This window comes from Chlamydotis macqueenii, chromosome 15 (assembly GCF_036417535.1).
Source record: "Chlamydotis macqueenii isolate bChlMac1 chromosome 15, bChlMac1.mat, whole genome shotgun sequence".
Classification (NCBI taxonomy): Eukaryota; Metazoa; Chordata; class Aves; order Otidiformes; family Otididae; genus Chlamydotis; species Chlamydotis macqueenii.
The window spans coordinates 4,104,377-4,120,000 of NC_141570.1; the positions used below are offsets into that span (position 1 = coordinate 4,104,377).

The 15,624-nt window shown below is 54.2% G+C and overlaps 2 protein-coding genes across 3 annotated transcripts in view; both read left to right on the top strand.

Moving 5' to 3' along the window:
* The first annotated feature begins 1,270 nt into the window (after nt 1-1,270).
* On the top strand, nt 1,271-6,012 carry ACTB (actin beta). Its single transcript, XM_086759321.1, has 6 exons — nt 1,271-1,402; nt 2,741-2,869; nt 3,200-3,439; nt 3,969-4,407; nt 4,715-4,896; nt 5,262-6,012. The coding sequence occupies exons 2-6, from the start codon at nt 2,747-2,749 to the stop codon at nt 5,403-5,405; spliced, it is 1,128 nt and encodes a 375-aa protein (XP_086615447.1). The 5' UTR covers nt 1,271-1,402; nt 2,741-2,746; the 3' UTR covers nt 5,406-6,012.
* Nucleotides 6,013-11,349: 5,337 nt separating this feature from the next.
* The window catches only part of FBXL18 (F-box and leucine rich repeat protein 18), a 25,352-nt gene continuing 21,077 nt past the window's right edge, over nt 11,350-15,624 (top strand). For both annotated transcript variants that reach the window (XM_086759847.1, XM_086759848.1), the window contains exons 1-3: nt 11,350-11,565; nt 12,803-13,003; nt 13,898-15,438. In XM_086759847.1, the coding sequence (XP_086615973.1) occupies nt 11,350-11,565; nt 12,803-13,003; nt 13,898-15,438 (1,958 nt within the window). The remainder of the gene's footprint in view (nt 11,566-12,802; nt 13,004-13,897; nt 15,439-15,624) is intronic.

Here is a 15,624-nt window from a genome sequence, read left to right on the forward strand (position 1 = left end):
GCCCACCCCCCGCAATGCCGAGCAAGGGGTGTCCCATGAACAACCAGCATTTTTAGCGTTGTTTTTTCCAAAATTCCTTTTATTTTTCCCATCATTGCTGTTTTCCAACCACTGAGATTAGACACGCAAGGTCCACAATCCGAAGTCTGCGCTGCTTCCAACCGGCAACAGATTGCGAGCGGCTGCCGCTACTTTACTCTTCAGGGCTGCTTAATTAACTTGATTAATCAGCCCGCGTTCACACAACGCTCTGGAGATGCAAAGCCCCCTTGTCGCTGCTGCCTGCTGCTCGGCGGACGCTGCCCTCGCCTTTATTTCCAACCGATATTGGCTCGTAACAGCCAAAGAGGGAATTGCAGAAAGGCAGCCCCGGGCAGGAGTGGCCACGTCTCCCGCTCCGACAAGCTTTGGCTCAAAGGCGACAGAAGCAAATATTGCCCAAATCTAACCGAACGGCTGTTGCTGCGGTGACCCCTCGCCAGCCCGGGGATCTGACCAGGGCCCCCAGCTTGGCTCCGGGCCTGAGTCGGAGCCAGGGGAGCATTTTGTTCTCCCAGGAATGGCTGCTGCCGTGGGGACACGGCGTTTGAGGGTGCACGGAGGTGGCTGCCATGTCCCCCCCGGGTGGGTTCAAGGGCCGAAGGCCTGGTAGAAGCCGTTGCCTGCTGACATGAGCACTGAACTTGGCCCCAAATTCCGCTCCGGGCTGGGACCCACCGTGGGTGGCTGCCCCGGTGGGGGTGCAGGAGACGGGCCGTCTCCACGGGCAGGGCGATGGGGCAGCAGCAACCTCTCCCCACCCATCAGCGGGGTTCTGCACGTTACCCCCGGGGGTTCCCCCCCAATTCCCTCCTGCGGGGGCTGCAGCCGCCCGCCCGTGTCCCGCACAGCCCGGGGGGGAACGCCCCCCTCCCCCAGCCCCGGGGCTTTGTCTGAGGGTCGCGGCCGTTCCCCTCCTGCGGGGACTGCGTGGGGGCTGCGGGAGCACCGCGATCCCCGGGTGGGGCCGAGCACGGGGGCAACAGGGCCAGTTCCCCAGCTAAGCAGAGTGAAACTGGGCGCGGGTGGAGGGGTTGCAACCCCCCCTTCCCCCATTTATGTCCCCTCTCTCAATATTTTTTTTGTTTTCCCCCTTTACAGGGTGGGGGGCGCTGCCGCGCTCGCCGGGCGGGGCGGGGCGGCACGAGGCGGGGAGGCGCGGCGGGGGCCAATGGGAGCGGCGCGCTCCGAAAGTTTCCTTTTATGGCGAGGCGGCAGCGGCGGCGGCCCAATAAAAGGCGGGGCGGGCGGCGGGCGGGAGCCGCCGCGAGCTCTCTGCCTGCCTTCACCTGCGTGCGCGCTTCCCGCTCCCGCCGCCGCCTCGCGCCGCCCGCCCCGGCTCCGACCGCACAACACCCCAAAGGTGAGGGGGGAGCGGGGGTGGAGGGGGTCTCCTCTTGCTGCGCCGTTAAATCGTTGCGATTGTTCATATTGGGTTAATTAAGCGTGTTTTAGAAGATGGCGTGCCCGCTCTCCGGGGCGCCCTTTGTTTGCTGAGGGAGCGCAGCCCGCCCTGCGCTGCAATATTTTAAGGGGTTGTGGAAAGAAATGGCGCTTTAATAATGATTGAGGGGTGCTGCCCGTAGGGGTAATCCGCCTCGTAAGAGGATTGCTGGCGAGAGGCTTGGCTATTGTGTCCCGGGTAGGGGCGGGAAAACGGGGTGCGGGGCTTTGTCTGCTGCGCGATGCCCCCCCTCAGCCGTCGGTGGAGGGATTTGGGGGGGCCCCCGGCGCGGCTGGACCTGGGGGCGTTGTCCCCTGGTTGGAGAGGGGCGCGGTCGTCCCCCCCATGCAGCCCCTGTGGGTTTTTCATGTAGGGGAAGGGGGGGCTGCACCTCCTGCTGAGGGTGAGGTTGTTGCATCGGAACAAAAGCTGCATGCAAAGGGGTGGGGAAGGGGCGGGGGGGAAGCCCCCGTGTGCCCAGGCGGCGACTGTGCTCCCCGGGCTGGCACATGTGCCGGCAGCTGCCCCCCCCCTCATTGCCAGGGGATTAAACCGGCGCTGTCGGAGGCGCCGGAGCTGAGCTCGCCCTGCTCAGGGCGGGCGGCAATTGCATAAGACCCTGGCTTTAATCCCACCCGTGCTGCCGCTCTTTGGTGGGGCAGAGCACCGGTCATGCTGGGTGAGGTGGCTACTGCTCGCCTTGCTGCGGCTCCTTGCAGTGGCTTTTTGGGACTGTTCTGGCTCCTTGAGCTGCTCTGCACTGTTGCAGGCGTGGTGCATGACCTGCAAGCTGCTCTTGCACCGTTGAGAGTGCAGTGCGTGACCTGCAGCTGCTCTGCACGGAGCCCGGTGAGGTTGTCGAGCCCCTCCGCCTGGCACACGGTGGGGTGCTGGGGCGTGGCAGCCGCGCCCACCTGGCCAGGGAGGGGAGTGGCCACCAGCATCCCCCCAAAAGCTGATGATGGGCGAGGCCGGAGAGGCGCGGTGCGCTCCATCCATTGCCTTTTATGGTAATAATGCGAGAGGGCGCAGGGACTTCCTTTGTCCCAAATCCGTGCAGCAGCGTCGAAATCTGGAAGGCGTCGCCCCCTCTAGTGGGCGGCGGGTGAAGCGATGCGGCAGTGGCAGGAAGGAAATGGGTGGGGAAGGCCTTGGCGGCGTTGCTTTCCCTTCCTCGCTGGCCGCTGCGGGGATGAGGCTCGGTGGCTGGTGCGTGACCAGTGATGCTCATGTCTGTTTTTCTATTTTCTTCTGCAGCCAGCCATGGATGATGATATTGCTGCGCTCGTTGTTGACAATGGTTCCGGTATGTGCAAGGCCGGTTTTGCTGGGGATGATGCCCCCCGTGCTGTCTTCCCATCCATCGTGGGTCGCCCCAGACATCAGGTAGGTGACTGAGGTGCATGTTACCAGACAAAAGAGAAGAGTTTTCAGTGGAAACCGTTCCCCCCAAAGGCACTCAGCTTCAGCTGGCCCTTTTATTTGGCTTTATATAACACAAGAGGTTTCTGTGCTGCCATACAGCTGGTGGGGAATACAGTCTCCTGCAGAGCTTTTGTGCGGCATGTGTTGGAACGGTTGGCTGAATGCCTTTCTTGATAGAGTGGAGACAGCAGAGGGACAGTAATTGAAGACCCAGCTTTGAGGAAAAGCAGATTATCCACCCGGTGGGGCTTGCCCTTCAGCTGTACTTACTGCTTATTCTTTGTTGTGCAGGGTGTGATGGTTGGTATGGGCCAGAAAGACAGCTATGTTGGTGATGAAGCCCAGAGCAAAAGAGGTATCCTGACCCTGAAGTACCCCATTGAACACGGTATTGTCACCAACTGGGATGACATGGAGAAGATCTGGCACCACACTTTCTACAATGAGCTGAGAGTAGCCCCTGAGGAGCACCCTGTGCTGCTCACAGAGGCTCCCCTGAACCCCAAAGCCAACAGAGAGAAGATGACACAGGTGTGTAAAACTCCAGCACTTGGTGCTACAGTAGATGTTGCTGCAGGCGAGCTCTCCTCTTCCATGTTGTCCTCTCCTCTTCACCACTATTCTCCCTTTTTGCCATCTTTACAGGGTTTTCCTTTCCTGACCTGAGTCTCCTCTTTGCTGGATCTTGACAGGTTTTGTTTGCTCTTCTAAGCTGGCTTTCTCTTGAGACTGAACTAGTAACTTGTCTAACTGCTGTTTCTGACTAGACACACTAATCCATTTACCAGCCTTGAGTGACTTTACTGTAGATTACTTGGCATTTGTTTTGCTTTTGCTGTGACATGAGGATGGGTCTGTGGTGGTGGTGGCCCTGCTCAGGCTCTGACCTAGCAGGTGTGGGTGGAGACCAGGCAAGATAAGCATGGACTTCGAGGGGGAGTGGAGAGAAATCTCTTATCTAGGGACAAAAGTGAAACCTCACTTGCATGGACTTGGTGTATACCTGTAGTGAGAACCCTGTTTTTTGCTGTTGACTCAACCCCTTCTTTTCTCTCCCTAGATCATGTTTGAGACCTTCAACACCCCAGCCATGTATGTAGCCATCCAGGCTGTGTTGTCCCTGTATGCCTCTGGTCGTACCACTGGTATTGTGATGGACTCTGGTGATGGTGTTACCCACACTGTGCCCATCTACGAAGGTTATGCCCTCCCCCATGCCATCCTCCGTCTGGATCTGGCTGGCCGTGACCTGACGGACTACCTCATGAAGATCCTGACAGAAAGAGGCTACAGCTTCACCACCACAGCTGAGAGAGAAATTGTGCGTGACATCAAGGAGAAGCTGTGCTATGTTGCCCTGGATTTTGAGCAGGAGATGGCCACAGCTGCCTCTAGCTCCTCCCTGGAGAAGAGCTATGAACTCCCTGATGGCCAGGTCATCACCATTGGCAACGAGAGGTTCAGGTGCCCTGAGGCCCTCTTCCAGCCATCTTTCTTGGGTAAGTCCAGAATACCCCTCAGTGTTTTCTGTAAAGGGTAACATGGAGTCCATGACAGCCAGTTACCATGTTTCTGGCGGTCCATAGCAAGTTCTGTGCTGTCCCACCACTTGGCCTCGCTTTCCACACAGCCTAAAGCTGTTTGAGGGACTTGGGACAGTCTGGAGGTTGAGCCTGTCGGAGCCGTGGCTCTGCAGTGCCTTACCACTGAAGGGGCTTCTGGTCTCTGGGTTGCCTGTAGTAGCCCCTCAGGCTTCTTTGGCTGTTTCTGAGCCCTTGCTGACTTGAGATGGCTTCTTCCTCACAGGTATGGAGTCCTGCGGTATCCATGAAACTACCTTCAACTCCATCATGAAGTGCGATGTGGATATCCGTAAGGACCTGTATGCCAACACGGTGCTGTCTGGTGGTACCACAATGTACCCTGGCATTGCTGACAGGATGCAGAAGGAGATCACAGCCCTGGCGCCCAGCACAATGAAAATCAAGGTAGGATGGAGTCTGGGGAAGCTCTCTGCCCCTGTTAATGCTGGAATGCAGAGTGGGTGGAGGTGGGATGAGCCAAGCTCCTACTAGAGAGGATGGAAACCATACTTCTGAGTCTGCAGCCTTAATGGCCTTGCTCTGGATGAGAGGGCATCCACCCAACCCTATGAATTAGTGTAAATACTGGCTGTGGAGGGGGATGGAGGGAGATGGAAGTGTGAGGGTGTGTCTTAAGCCTGTTTGAACTTCATGGTGTCTTGACCAAGGCTAGATAAGGGAATTGGGCAGCTCTGTCTTGCAGGGCCATGCGTGGGCAGTGAGCGTAGCATGACACTGTGCCTCTGACTGACTCCTCCTCTTCCCTGCAGATCATTGCCCCACCCGAGCGCAAGTACTCTGTCTGGATCGGAGGCTCCATCCTGGCCTCCCTATCCACCTTCCAGCAGATGTGGATCAGCAAGCAGGAGTACGATGAATCTGGACCCTCCATTGTCCACCGCAAATGCTTCTAAACCGGACTGTTATCAACACCCACACCCTTGTGACGAAATGAAACCCATAAATGCGCATAAAACAAGATGAGATTGGCATGGCTTTATTTGTTTTTTTTTGGCGCTTGACTCAGGATTAAAAAACTGGAACGGTGAAGGTGTCAGCAGCAGTCTTAAAATGAAACATGTTGGAGCGAACGCCCCCAAAGTTCTACAATGCATCTGAGGACTTTGATTGTACATTTGTTTCTTTTTTTAATAGTCATTCCAAATATTGTTATAATGCATTGTTACAGGAAGTTACTCGCCTCTGTGAAGGCAGCAGCCCAGCTCTGAGGGAGCCGATGCCAGTTACTGGTGTTAGGTTAAAATTGCTTGTCTGTAAATTATGTAACCCAACAAGTGTCTTTTTGTATCTTTCCGCCTTAAAAACAAAACACACTTGATCCTTTTTCTCTTCGATTTGTCAAGCAAGCGGGCTGTGTTCCCCAGTGATAGATGTGAATGAAGGCTTTACAGTCCCCCGCAGGGTCTAGGAGAAGCGGTGCCAGTATGTGGGGGAGGGAGGGGCTACCTGTACACTGACTTAAGACCAGTTCAAATAAAAGTGCACACCATAGAGGCTTGACTGGTGTTGATCGTTCGTTTTCTTTCTTCCATGCCACTTTTTGACAGTTACTGTGCGCTGTGATAGAGCCTGGCCAGGCTGCAGAGGTCCCCTATCTGCTGGGGGGTGGGTGCTGGTGCTGTGGGCTGTCTGGTGCACAAGCCAGATGGCTTGTGGTGATACGGTGGAGAAGAGTGGAGCAGATCTCCAAGGCTGCCCTGGGCTGGAGCTCCCCAGATACTGCCAGGGTGTGAAAGGGAGCTGCTGGAGGAGCTGGGCTTGGTGGGGATCCAGCTGCACCTTCTGAAGTGCTGCCCTGTGTCTCCTTAGCAGCACAGTGTGGCTAGCTGGGAAGCAGGTGCAGTGGTACCATAAACATGCCAAAGGAGCTGGCTTCTCCCCTGGCCAGGGCTCCTTTGGCTGGTCTGCAGCACCCCATGGCCTATAGGACACAGTGTCCCCTCTTCTCCCTGCAGCGGGTGCCTGAGCTGGTCTGTCCTGCTCCTGATTAACTCTGCGAGGGAAGTTCAGGCTGGGAGGCTCATGCTCTGCCAAACGGCTGGCTGGGTGGAGCAGCTTTCAGATGAAGGCAAGAGAAAGTCTTTTGTGGAGTGGAAAAAACTGACTTCAGAGAGCGGGGCCACTGTTGCACATGGTTGGGCAGGGGTGGGGCTGGGAAAAGGGTGTGGGGAGGGAGGACGATTTTGCATGGGGAGTGACACCAGGACTCCTGTGGGCAGTGCAGATACCTGCTTCTAGCCCAGCTGCTTCCAGGGAGGTTTGCAGGGCTTCTTGGCTCTGTCCCCATCCTCTGGGCTTCTGAATCTCCTGTGAAGCTTCAGCCTTGTTTGATGGACTGAGTTCTCCAGTCCTGTGAAAAGGAGCAGTCACAGCAGGGACCCTCGCAAAGCTGTGCTGGCAGATGAGACTCCCAGGAGCTGGAGGCACTGCTGTGGAAGGAAGGAAGGAAGGAGACACAGAGGACCAGGCTGTCGGGTCAGGGACCAGGGAGAGCGAAGTGAGGTGACGCCACTGCGCATTGCCAACTCAGGCAGACCAGACCTTGCAGCTTCGCTCACAGGTGTGCTGGCTTCCCAAGGCTCCTCCAACCTGCCTGTCTTTGAAGGGCTAATGGCTGGGATTGTGTCACGCTCAGCAGATGAAAGGCAGGGAACAGGCTCCATTGGCTCTTTAATCCTCTGCCTGGCCTGATCCTGCTCCAGCATCACACTGTGTTCAGGGTGGACCTGCTGGTTTCTGCCCTTCATCTCCCCAGCCTCCCTCCCGGCTGCTCTAGGGGCCTGGCAAGGCTGTAGGTGCAGACACTGGGCTGGGCAGATGAGTTGCTGGAAGCATCAGTTTGCAAGAGGGGAGGTGAAACAGGTTGGAGCAAGGCCTAAACTGGGCTTATAACCTGAGGTCTTGGGGAAATGGGGTGAGGAGGAGGCAATGGCAGGAGGGAGGGAGCTGGTGGGAGCGGGGCAGGAAAAAGGCCGGGAGGCAAGATGAGATGATGGCAATAGGGAAATGGGGCGCCAGTCCGTGAGTCTGCTCTCCTGCCGTCAGCGCTCCTGAAATGGCCACCAATTGCTGTGGAAAAATGTGTTGAGACACAAAGAATAGAAAAGGTGATGGTGACGGTGAGGGAGAAACCAGAGCCGCAAAACGCCAGAGGCTGAAAGCAGCTGAGGCGGGCAGAGGTGTGGGCACAGGGAGAGGGCGAGCCATGGGCTGGTGCAGAGCTGCTGGGCGCAGGGGAGCTGGGCTGGTTTTCACGCTCCAGAGCACAGCAGGCAAAGCTTTCTATTAGTTAACACTTTACAGGGTGTATTTTCGCCTTTCTTCCTATCTCCCTTGCTGCTCCAGGCAGCCAGCCCCCCACCAAAATGAGGCTGAGTCTTTCACAACCCTTCCCAAGCCTCTCCGGCGTGAGGCCATGGTGTGCACAGCTACTCTGCAGGCTGCTCCAGCAAGGCTCGGTTTATTCCTCCTCTGGGCCATTACATGCTGGAGAAAAGAATGTGGTGCCGGGCAGGGAAGCCTGTGAGCATTACTCACTGCTCCCGACTCCAGCGAGCAGGGGGGAGCTTGGGGTGGTTTCCTCTCAGGAACGCCAGGCGCTGGAAAAGGGGGGATTTTTTTTTTCTAACCACAATTTCTCCATCATCGTGTTTCGGCGGGCTCGGTTCACCTCTCGCTGTTTCACAGAAATGGGGAAATGCCGAGGGGCCTGTCAACAGGAAGGGCAGTAGAGGAGTTGGTTTAGCCATCTCCTGGCTCTTGAAGCCACCAGCAATGGGCAAGACTCAAAGGAGAAGATGTCTAGAGAATAAGCAATCCCCTGGCTACCACCTCCTCTTCTCCAGCAACAAATAGCCAGGGGTTGTGGGAGGACCAGGAGGCTTAAAACGGTCACCCATGGGCCAGCGTCCCCCCGCTCTGGCTCAGCGGCAGTGACCTACCAGGATTTCTCAGGCTGCAGAGATGGCGGGACGCAGCCGTAGATCCTTGCAAGCCACCCAGCACTTTCTCACTCCCTTTAGCTGCCCCAGGGGAGCTGGCTCAGCTAAAGGGAGCTGAGCAAACACGTTTTACGCCCTTTCTTCCCCCTGAGCTCCTAACTTTCGCTCCTGCTGGAGACAGTCACTGGCACTTCACCTGCAATTAGCTGGTGACCTGGAAAGTCACCTTGCTGAGCCGCTTATGGAATCAAGCCACCGCCAGGAATTAGTGATGTCCTTGGCAAAGGAGATGGTTGCGGCTCTTGGGATTTATCCCTGAAGGGCCTCATTGTCTCTTAGCTGTGTCAGGGAATGTTGACCAGAAACGGTCCCTGGCTGGGGTGGGGAGGGCCCCATTTTCTCGTTAGCGTGCGTATGCTGCTTCAGGAGAGGTGCCAGCTGGCTGCATGCAAAAGTCCCAGGAAATCCCAGAGCATTCAAACAAAACCGGCCTCCTCGCAGAAGTCCCCTCCAAGGGTGCAAAGCGTCAGCTTCAGAAAATGGGCTTTCCGAGGTACCGGTTCAGGGATGGGACTGTGGGTATCGGCTGCGCTTGGGGCAGGAGGAGTCCTGCTCTTTGAAGCCGGTCTTTGCAGAGGGATTGCTGACCTGGAGCCTGCCCTGACTTGTATTATACCCATCTGTAATCTACTTTAGCCGGCCTTATGTTATTAAACCATATCAAGTATTGAAAATCACTTACAGAAGTGGGGCTAGCAGTTCACCCAAGCTTACCAAGTGCTGTAGCAACTGTAGTCCAGCGGGGCTTTAGTCATGCTGACAAAAAGATGAGATGTCCAGACTGTATCAGTCTTGAGAAGAATCAGAGGAGAGAAATGACCTGAGACTTACCAGAGGGAAAACCATAAAATGCCCAGGTCAGTCTGGCCTTGAACAGTTAAGAGATTTTGTCTTACACAGAGCAAAATATCTTGATACTAGCAATAATTTGTTTGTTTGCCCTTCTGGACCGGGACAGCATGGTATGTGCCTGCCTTCTTTGGGCTAAGAAAACTGTGTACTAGTCATAAGATGATTAAAGTCTGCCCTGACATGGCCCAGCCCTGAACTGAACCCATCTTCACAGCAGGCTCCCAAGTGCCCACACCAAGAGCGTTCCTGAAGAGAGGCGCAGCACAGAGGGTTTATCTTCTCACCGTCTGGCCACCTCCCAGTGCCCATCAAGAAAAATGCCAGAGTTCGTTGTAGCTGTTCGTTTCCTTCCTCTTTTACCGCCCATCTGATGTCTTGCTGCTGCCTTGCATTCAACCTCCACGTCTTATCTACACCGCCACATTGCTCATTTATTTGGTGGACCATGGGGCCAAGTGCACCTCCTCTTACAAACTGCTGCGAGCCTGGTGTCTCCTTGGGAGGTTTATATCTGTCTCTGTTCCCAGCTCTTATTCAGGGTTGTCAACTGATGTCTGCTCCATGTACAGCCCAGGGCTGGAGGGAACTCGTGGCTAGTCCTAATGCAGGCTGCTCCAGCCGATCTGGCTCTCTGGGCAGGGCTTTTACTGTGCTTACGGGCCCTGCTGATGATTTTATTTACCATTTGCATTGGAAATGCAGGTCTTCTCCACCCAGGTCTCTGCTTTCCTTGATGACTACAAATATGGTAGGTCGGTATTTTTCCCAGATGTCAAACAAGTCAGTCTTGACTGAAGGGCCTCCAGATTTAATTTGTCATTACCTTCTATTTAGGTGAAACACATGACAAACAAAGCAGGTACAGATTCTCTTACTGAGGCTCTCCCTCATTTAAGGGCTAAGGGCTCTTTAACTCCAGAGCCTTCTCACAGGCCTAGAAGCAAAATAGGTAATCAAGACTTGAGCACTTGATATTTCTAAGTGGAAACCCCAATTTACCTCTAATCTAATATGTGGCCTTAAATGGCAACAGTCAGGCAGGAAGAAAGCAGCAACCTATTCATCTTCCTTTGTGGGTCATCTTTAAGACACATTTTCTATGACAAAATTTCCGAAGCGTACATGTAACTGGAAATTCCAGCGCTCCGGTCTTGTCTGTACTTGAGATTTGGGATAAGGAGTAACAGTGCTGAGCCAGCTGCTCCCCTTGGACGTTGCTTTATACAATGGCTGCGCTCAGTGGCCCTGGATGGCTTCTGCACGACCCTCCCTGCATCAGCAAAGCAAAGGATCATACCTCACACCTGCGGCCAAAGTTAGAGTATTTAGCCTAGTTAGAGGCCAGGTTGATGATTGCTGTGTAGATGACCAGTACACCTGAAGCTGATGGGTTTTTATTTGGAGTTTTCCTGGGAGGAAGGGGTGGTCCCTGTAGCCCCCTTTTTAGCACCAGCCTGTTCACGGATGGTGCTATGGGTGTCCTGTCTCTCATGTCCACACTCTGGCTGCTTCCAGCCCACAGCATGAACTGGGAGAGGATTATTCTCCCAAATGCTCTGCCACCTCCCTGGGAAACCAGGGTGCTTTACATTTTCGGAGCTGAGTCAGGGCTTCCTGGGGTGTGGGCCCGGCGTGAGTCAGCTGCTGGGGTGGCAGAGGGCCCATGGCCGGGAGCTGCTAAGGGTGGAGGAGGCCGAGCGGCTGCTCGTCTGGCTCCTGCCATCCCTGACACCCCAACACTGCTGGCCTTGGGGCAGAGGCAAGGGAGCCTGGCTGCTGCCCGCTAAGCAATTCGGATTTCGCCTCCGGAGAGAGCTGCTGCCCTCAGGGTGAAAGCGCTCTGAGACAGCGGAACCATGAAGGAACGGCAGAACGCCCCAACATGGACCCGCCACTCCCATCATGGCGGCGCCGCTCTCAAGATGGCGCCGAAGAACACCCGGCACCTCCCCTGCTTCCCGCCGCACGCCGGGCCACGCTCAAGATGGCGGCGCGGGGTGGCCGAGGGGCGCGGCGGGGAGGCGGGGGTGTGGCGACCCGCGGAAGCCGGGTCATGGCAGCGCCGGAAGAACTGTGCAGCGGCCGGGCCGGCGGGGAGCCAGGCCGGGACGCGGCCGTTTTGAGCGGTGCTCGGGAAAGGTGGAGGCGGCGGCGGCGGCGGCAGGACCGCGCGGCCGCTGCCATGTTCCGCTCTGGAGAGGTGAGCCGGGACGGGAGGGGGCTCTTCCCGCCCTCCGCTTCCCCCTCCGCTCCGGCCCCTCGGAGGGCCGTTAACCGGGGATGTAGCGGGGCTCGTCCTCCGCCCAGTCTCCCTGGGCTGGGGTTGGGGGAAGCCGGCCCCCCCCTCAGGGATGGGGGCGAAGCGAGAGGGGCTGGAGGGGGCTCAAATGGCGGCGGTGGGGCCGGGAGGTGCGGGTCCTCGCGGGGCTCGACCTGGGCTGCCCGGCGGCGTGGGGAGGCCCCGGGGAGCCGGTTCCTGAAGCGGGCCTGCCGCCGTCTAACGGGGCTGGCTGCGGGCGCCGAAATCACCTTCCTTTGGGTGTGTGTGTGTGGGGTTTACAGGGGCTGTGAGGGGGGACCAGCTCCTCCCATCTCTTGAGGGGATGCAATGGCATTAATGCCAATTTGAGCTTTATTAAAGATGGTGCTTAAAGTCTCAGCCGCCCCCCCAAACCGCCATCATCGTGGTGGGGTGCGCTGGGGGCCACGTCCTGTCCTTGCGCCGCACAAGGCAGCGTGCACCCCGTCACGTTCTTGTCAGGCAGTCCCGGTGGGTTTGGGGGGTCGTTGCTGGGGTGCCTCTTGTCACCCCACTGTCAGAGGAAGGCAGGTTGGGGCGGAGGAACAAAGGGGCTCTCATGTCCCCTTTGGAGCCCAGCTATCGGTCCTGTGGCTTAATGTGGTTAAGGTGCAGGCATGTTGCAGAAGAACTGTGGGTGATCAGATGCTGGACTGCAATTTTGGGTTTGTGTGTGTGTGTACATATATATGTGTATATACATATATATATATTTAGTTATGTAACTCTTAAGGTTGCTAAAATGGATGTCACTTACTTAAAGGGAAGATGTAGAAAGAGACTGCAGCATTATATTTAGAATCAGGGACAGTCACTTTTCAATTGCAAAGTAAGTGGCAAATGTGGAATTAACGTAAATTTTTTTTCTTCCTCATTCTAATGTAGCCAACAGCGAACGAGTTGAGTGAAGGTACTGTGGCTTTGTGTGAAGTTTTGTACTACATCCATACTGTCTTCTAAGGGAAAGCTTTTGGTTTCTTCATGCAGATGGAAGTACTTAAAGATGCAAGCATTTCTGTTTTGTCTTACTTTTTATAAATCTTTATGATTCTTGGGGTATCTGTTTTCTCACAAGCTTTGCTGAAGGTTCTGATCTAGTAGCTTTTCTTTTTTTCTTTTTTTTTTTTTCCCCCCCCAGGAGATCGTAAGTGGGGAGAGTGAGGAGGAAAGTAATGGCGTGAACTTGATGGAATTCTCAGATGAGATCCTTTTGCACATCCTCAGCTACGTCCCTTGCACAGACCTTGTCCTGAACGTCAGGAGAACCTGCAGGAAACTCGCAACGCTTTGCCTTGACAAGAGTCTAACCCATACAGTTTTACTTCAGAAGGACTATAAGGTGGGGAGAGTAGCTTGCTTCTTCTGTTAGCTGTGAAGACAAATATGACTTCTGAAAAAATGCCAAGAAGTAGAACTGTCCAATGTGTGCATAAATGAACTGCTCTTGAACTCTGAAATCAAATAAACAATAAACTGTTTTATAAAAGCATTTGTTTTCCAGAATGCTTTGTTAGAACAGCTCTATGCTCCCTTAGTTTTCACTGACGGTATTTTATATAACTATCTTCTCTATGTTTCTGGAAGCTAAAATGAAAGTGAACGTGACTTTCGATTTGTAGCTGTGGTTGTGTAAAGTTATCATTTTCTCAAAATTCATTTTCCATGTTTCTGTGCAAAAAAAAGTCTTATGCGTATTGCTGTCAGGCATGCAGTCAGCTAAGCCAGAAATTGTATATGTGTTATAACAAAAATAAAGCTCGGTAATGAAGGGTGATATGTTTTATGAGGACTGTATCACCAAGCGCAGGCAAGGGGAAGCCTCTTTGACTCATTTCCAAAAGAGGAAGCTGGATGAATAAGAATGGAAACATTCTTCTTTCAATTTGAGGTTCTGTAGATAGCTAGTTCTGCTGAAATAGCTTTGCTGTTAGAAAATGGAGATGATCCTCCATTCCAGCAGCAGCTGCTGAACAGATTTGGGCTCGCAGTCAGTAATGCAGAACTGCACAGACTAAGAAGCTAAAGGAAGTGTAATCTTAAGAGTCCAAAGCATGGCAGGCTAAGCCAGCAACTAGCAGTATAATAATTCTTAAACTGTGCTGGCATCCTGAGATATTTGGATGAGCGATGTAATCTAAGTGCTAGCCACTCTTACCCCATCTTCAGATGGGAAACTGAGTCAGTACACGCTGTTGCCGTATATCTCATTGAATCTGGTTTTGTTTGAGTACAGGTAAACAAAGACAAAGTGAAGCAACTGATGAGGGATATCGGAAAAGAGATTTACCAGCTGAACATGGCTGGGTGCTATTGGCTGCCCAGCTCCACTATTGATCACGTAACACGATGCAAGAACCTGGTAAAACTGAACTTGTCTGGGTGCCACATCACCTCTCTCCGTCTCTCAAAGATGCTGTCCACGCTCCAGCACCTGCGCTCCCTGGCCATAGACGTAAATCCGGGTTTCGATGCCAGTCAGCTAAGCAGCGAGTGTAAAGCCACTCTTAGCCGCGTCTCGGAATTGAAGCAAACCCTTTACACGCCGTCATACGGTGTCGTTCCCTGCTGCACTAGCCTTGAGAAACTGCTGCTTTATTTTGAGATCCTTGATCGCTCGCGAGAAGGTTTTTTGCTGTCTGGGCAGCTAATGGTAGGTGAGAGCAATGTGCCCCATTACCAGAACCTCCGCGTCTTCTATGCCAGGCTGGCTCCTGGCTACGTTAATCAGGAGGTGGTGAGGCTGTACTTGGCAGTGCTAAGTGATCGGACACCTGAGAACCTTCACGCCTTCCTTATTTCTGCCCCTGGTAGCTTTGCGGAGACGGGAGCCACTAAAAACCTCCTGGACTCTATGGCTCGAAATGTACGTCTGGATGCTTTACAATTGCCCAAAGCCTGGATTAATGGCTCTGGGCTCCTGCAACACTTGAAGTTCAACAACCCTTTCTACTTCAGCTTTAGCCGATGCACCTTATCTGGTGGTCACCTGATCCAGAGGGTTATTAATGGTGGGAAAGATCTTAAAAGCTTGACCAGTTTGAATCTCAGTGGCTGCGTTCACTGTCTGGCTCCAGAGTCCTTGTTTCGGAAAGCAGAAGATGACATTGACAGTAGCATTCTGGAAAGCCTGGTAGCGTCTTGCTGCAACCTGAGGCACCTCAACCTCTCTGCAGCTCACCATCACAGCTCAGAAAGCATAGGGAATCACTTGTGCCAGCTTCTGTCCAGGCTAAAGCACCTGCTGTCGTTAGCGCTACCGGTTTGCTCCATCACAGATGTTGCTGCAACTGTGGAAAAGCCTCCCACAGCGTCTAATTTGGTGCCGCAAGCATTTGGAAGGAAGGTTCGGATTGGGATACAGACATATCCGAGGAACTTAGCGGACCAGGCAAATCAGAAGATTGAGTCTTCAGTGTTCTGGGCTCTGATGGGAAGCCTCCGATTTTTGGAAACCTTGGAAATAATTGGGTCCAGTTTTTCCTCTGCCATGCCCCGCAACGAGCCAGCAATTCGGAACTCATTGCCTCCTTGTGTGCGGGCACAAAGCGTGGGGGATTCAGAGGTGGCTGCCATTAGCCAGTTGACTTACTTGCAGAGCCTCACCTTAGCACAACTGCCAAATATTCTTACTGGCTCTGGGCTTGTTAACATCGGATTGCAGTGCCAGCATTTGCGGACTCTTTCGTTGGCCAACCTGGGCATGATGGGGAAAGTGGTCTATATGTCTGCTCTGATGGACATGCTGAAGCACTGCAAGTGTTTGAGAGATCTCAGGTGAGAGGCTGCCGTTGAACATCTCCGTTTTGTTTGTGGATCTCCAGAAATGTAGCACGTGGTTTGTTGTGGCTAGTGTTATTACTGCGAGCGTTCCTAATCTGGTCAGAAGTAGCTGCAATGGCTTGAAAACTGGGTATTTTCCTTCCTGACTTGTGGAGAATGGGAAGGCATTGCGTGCCCTTG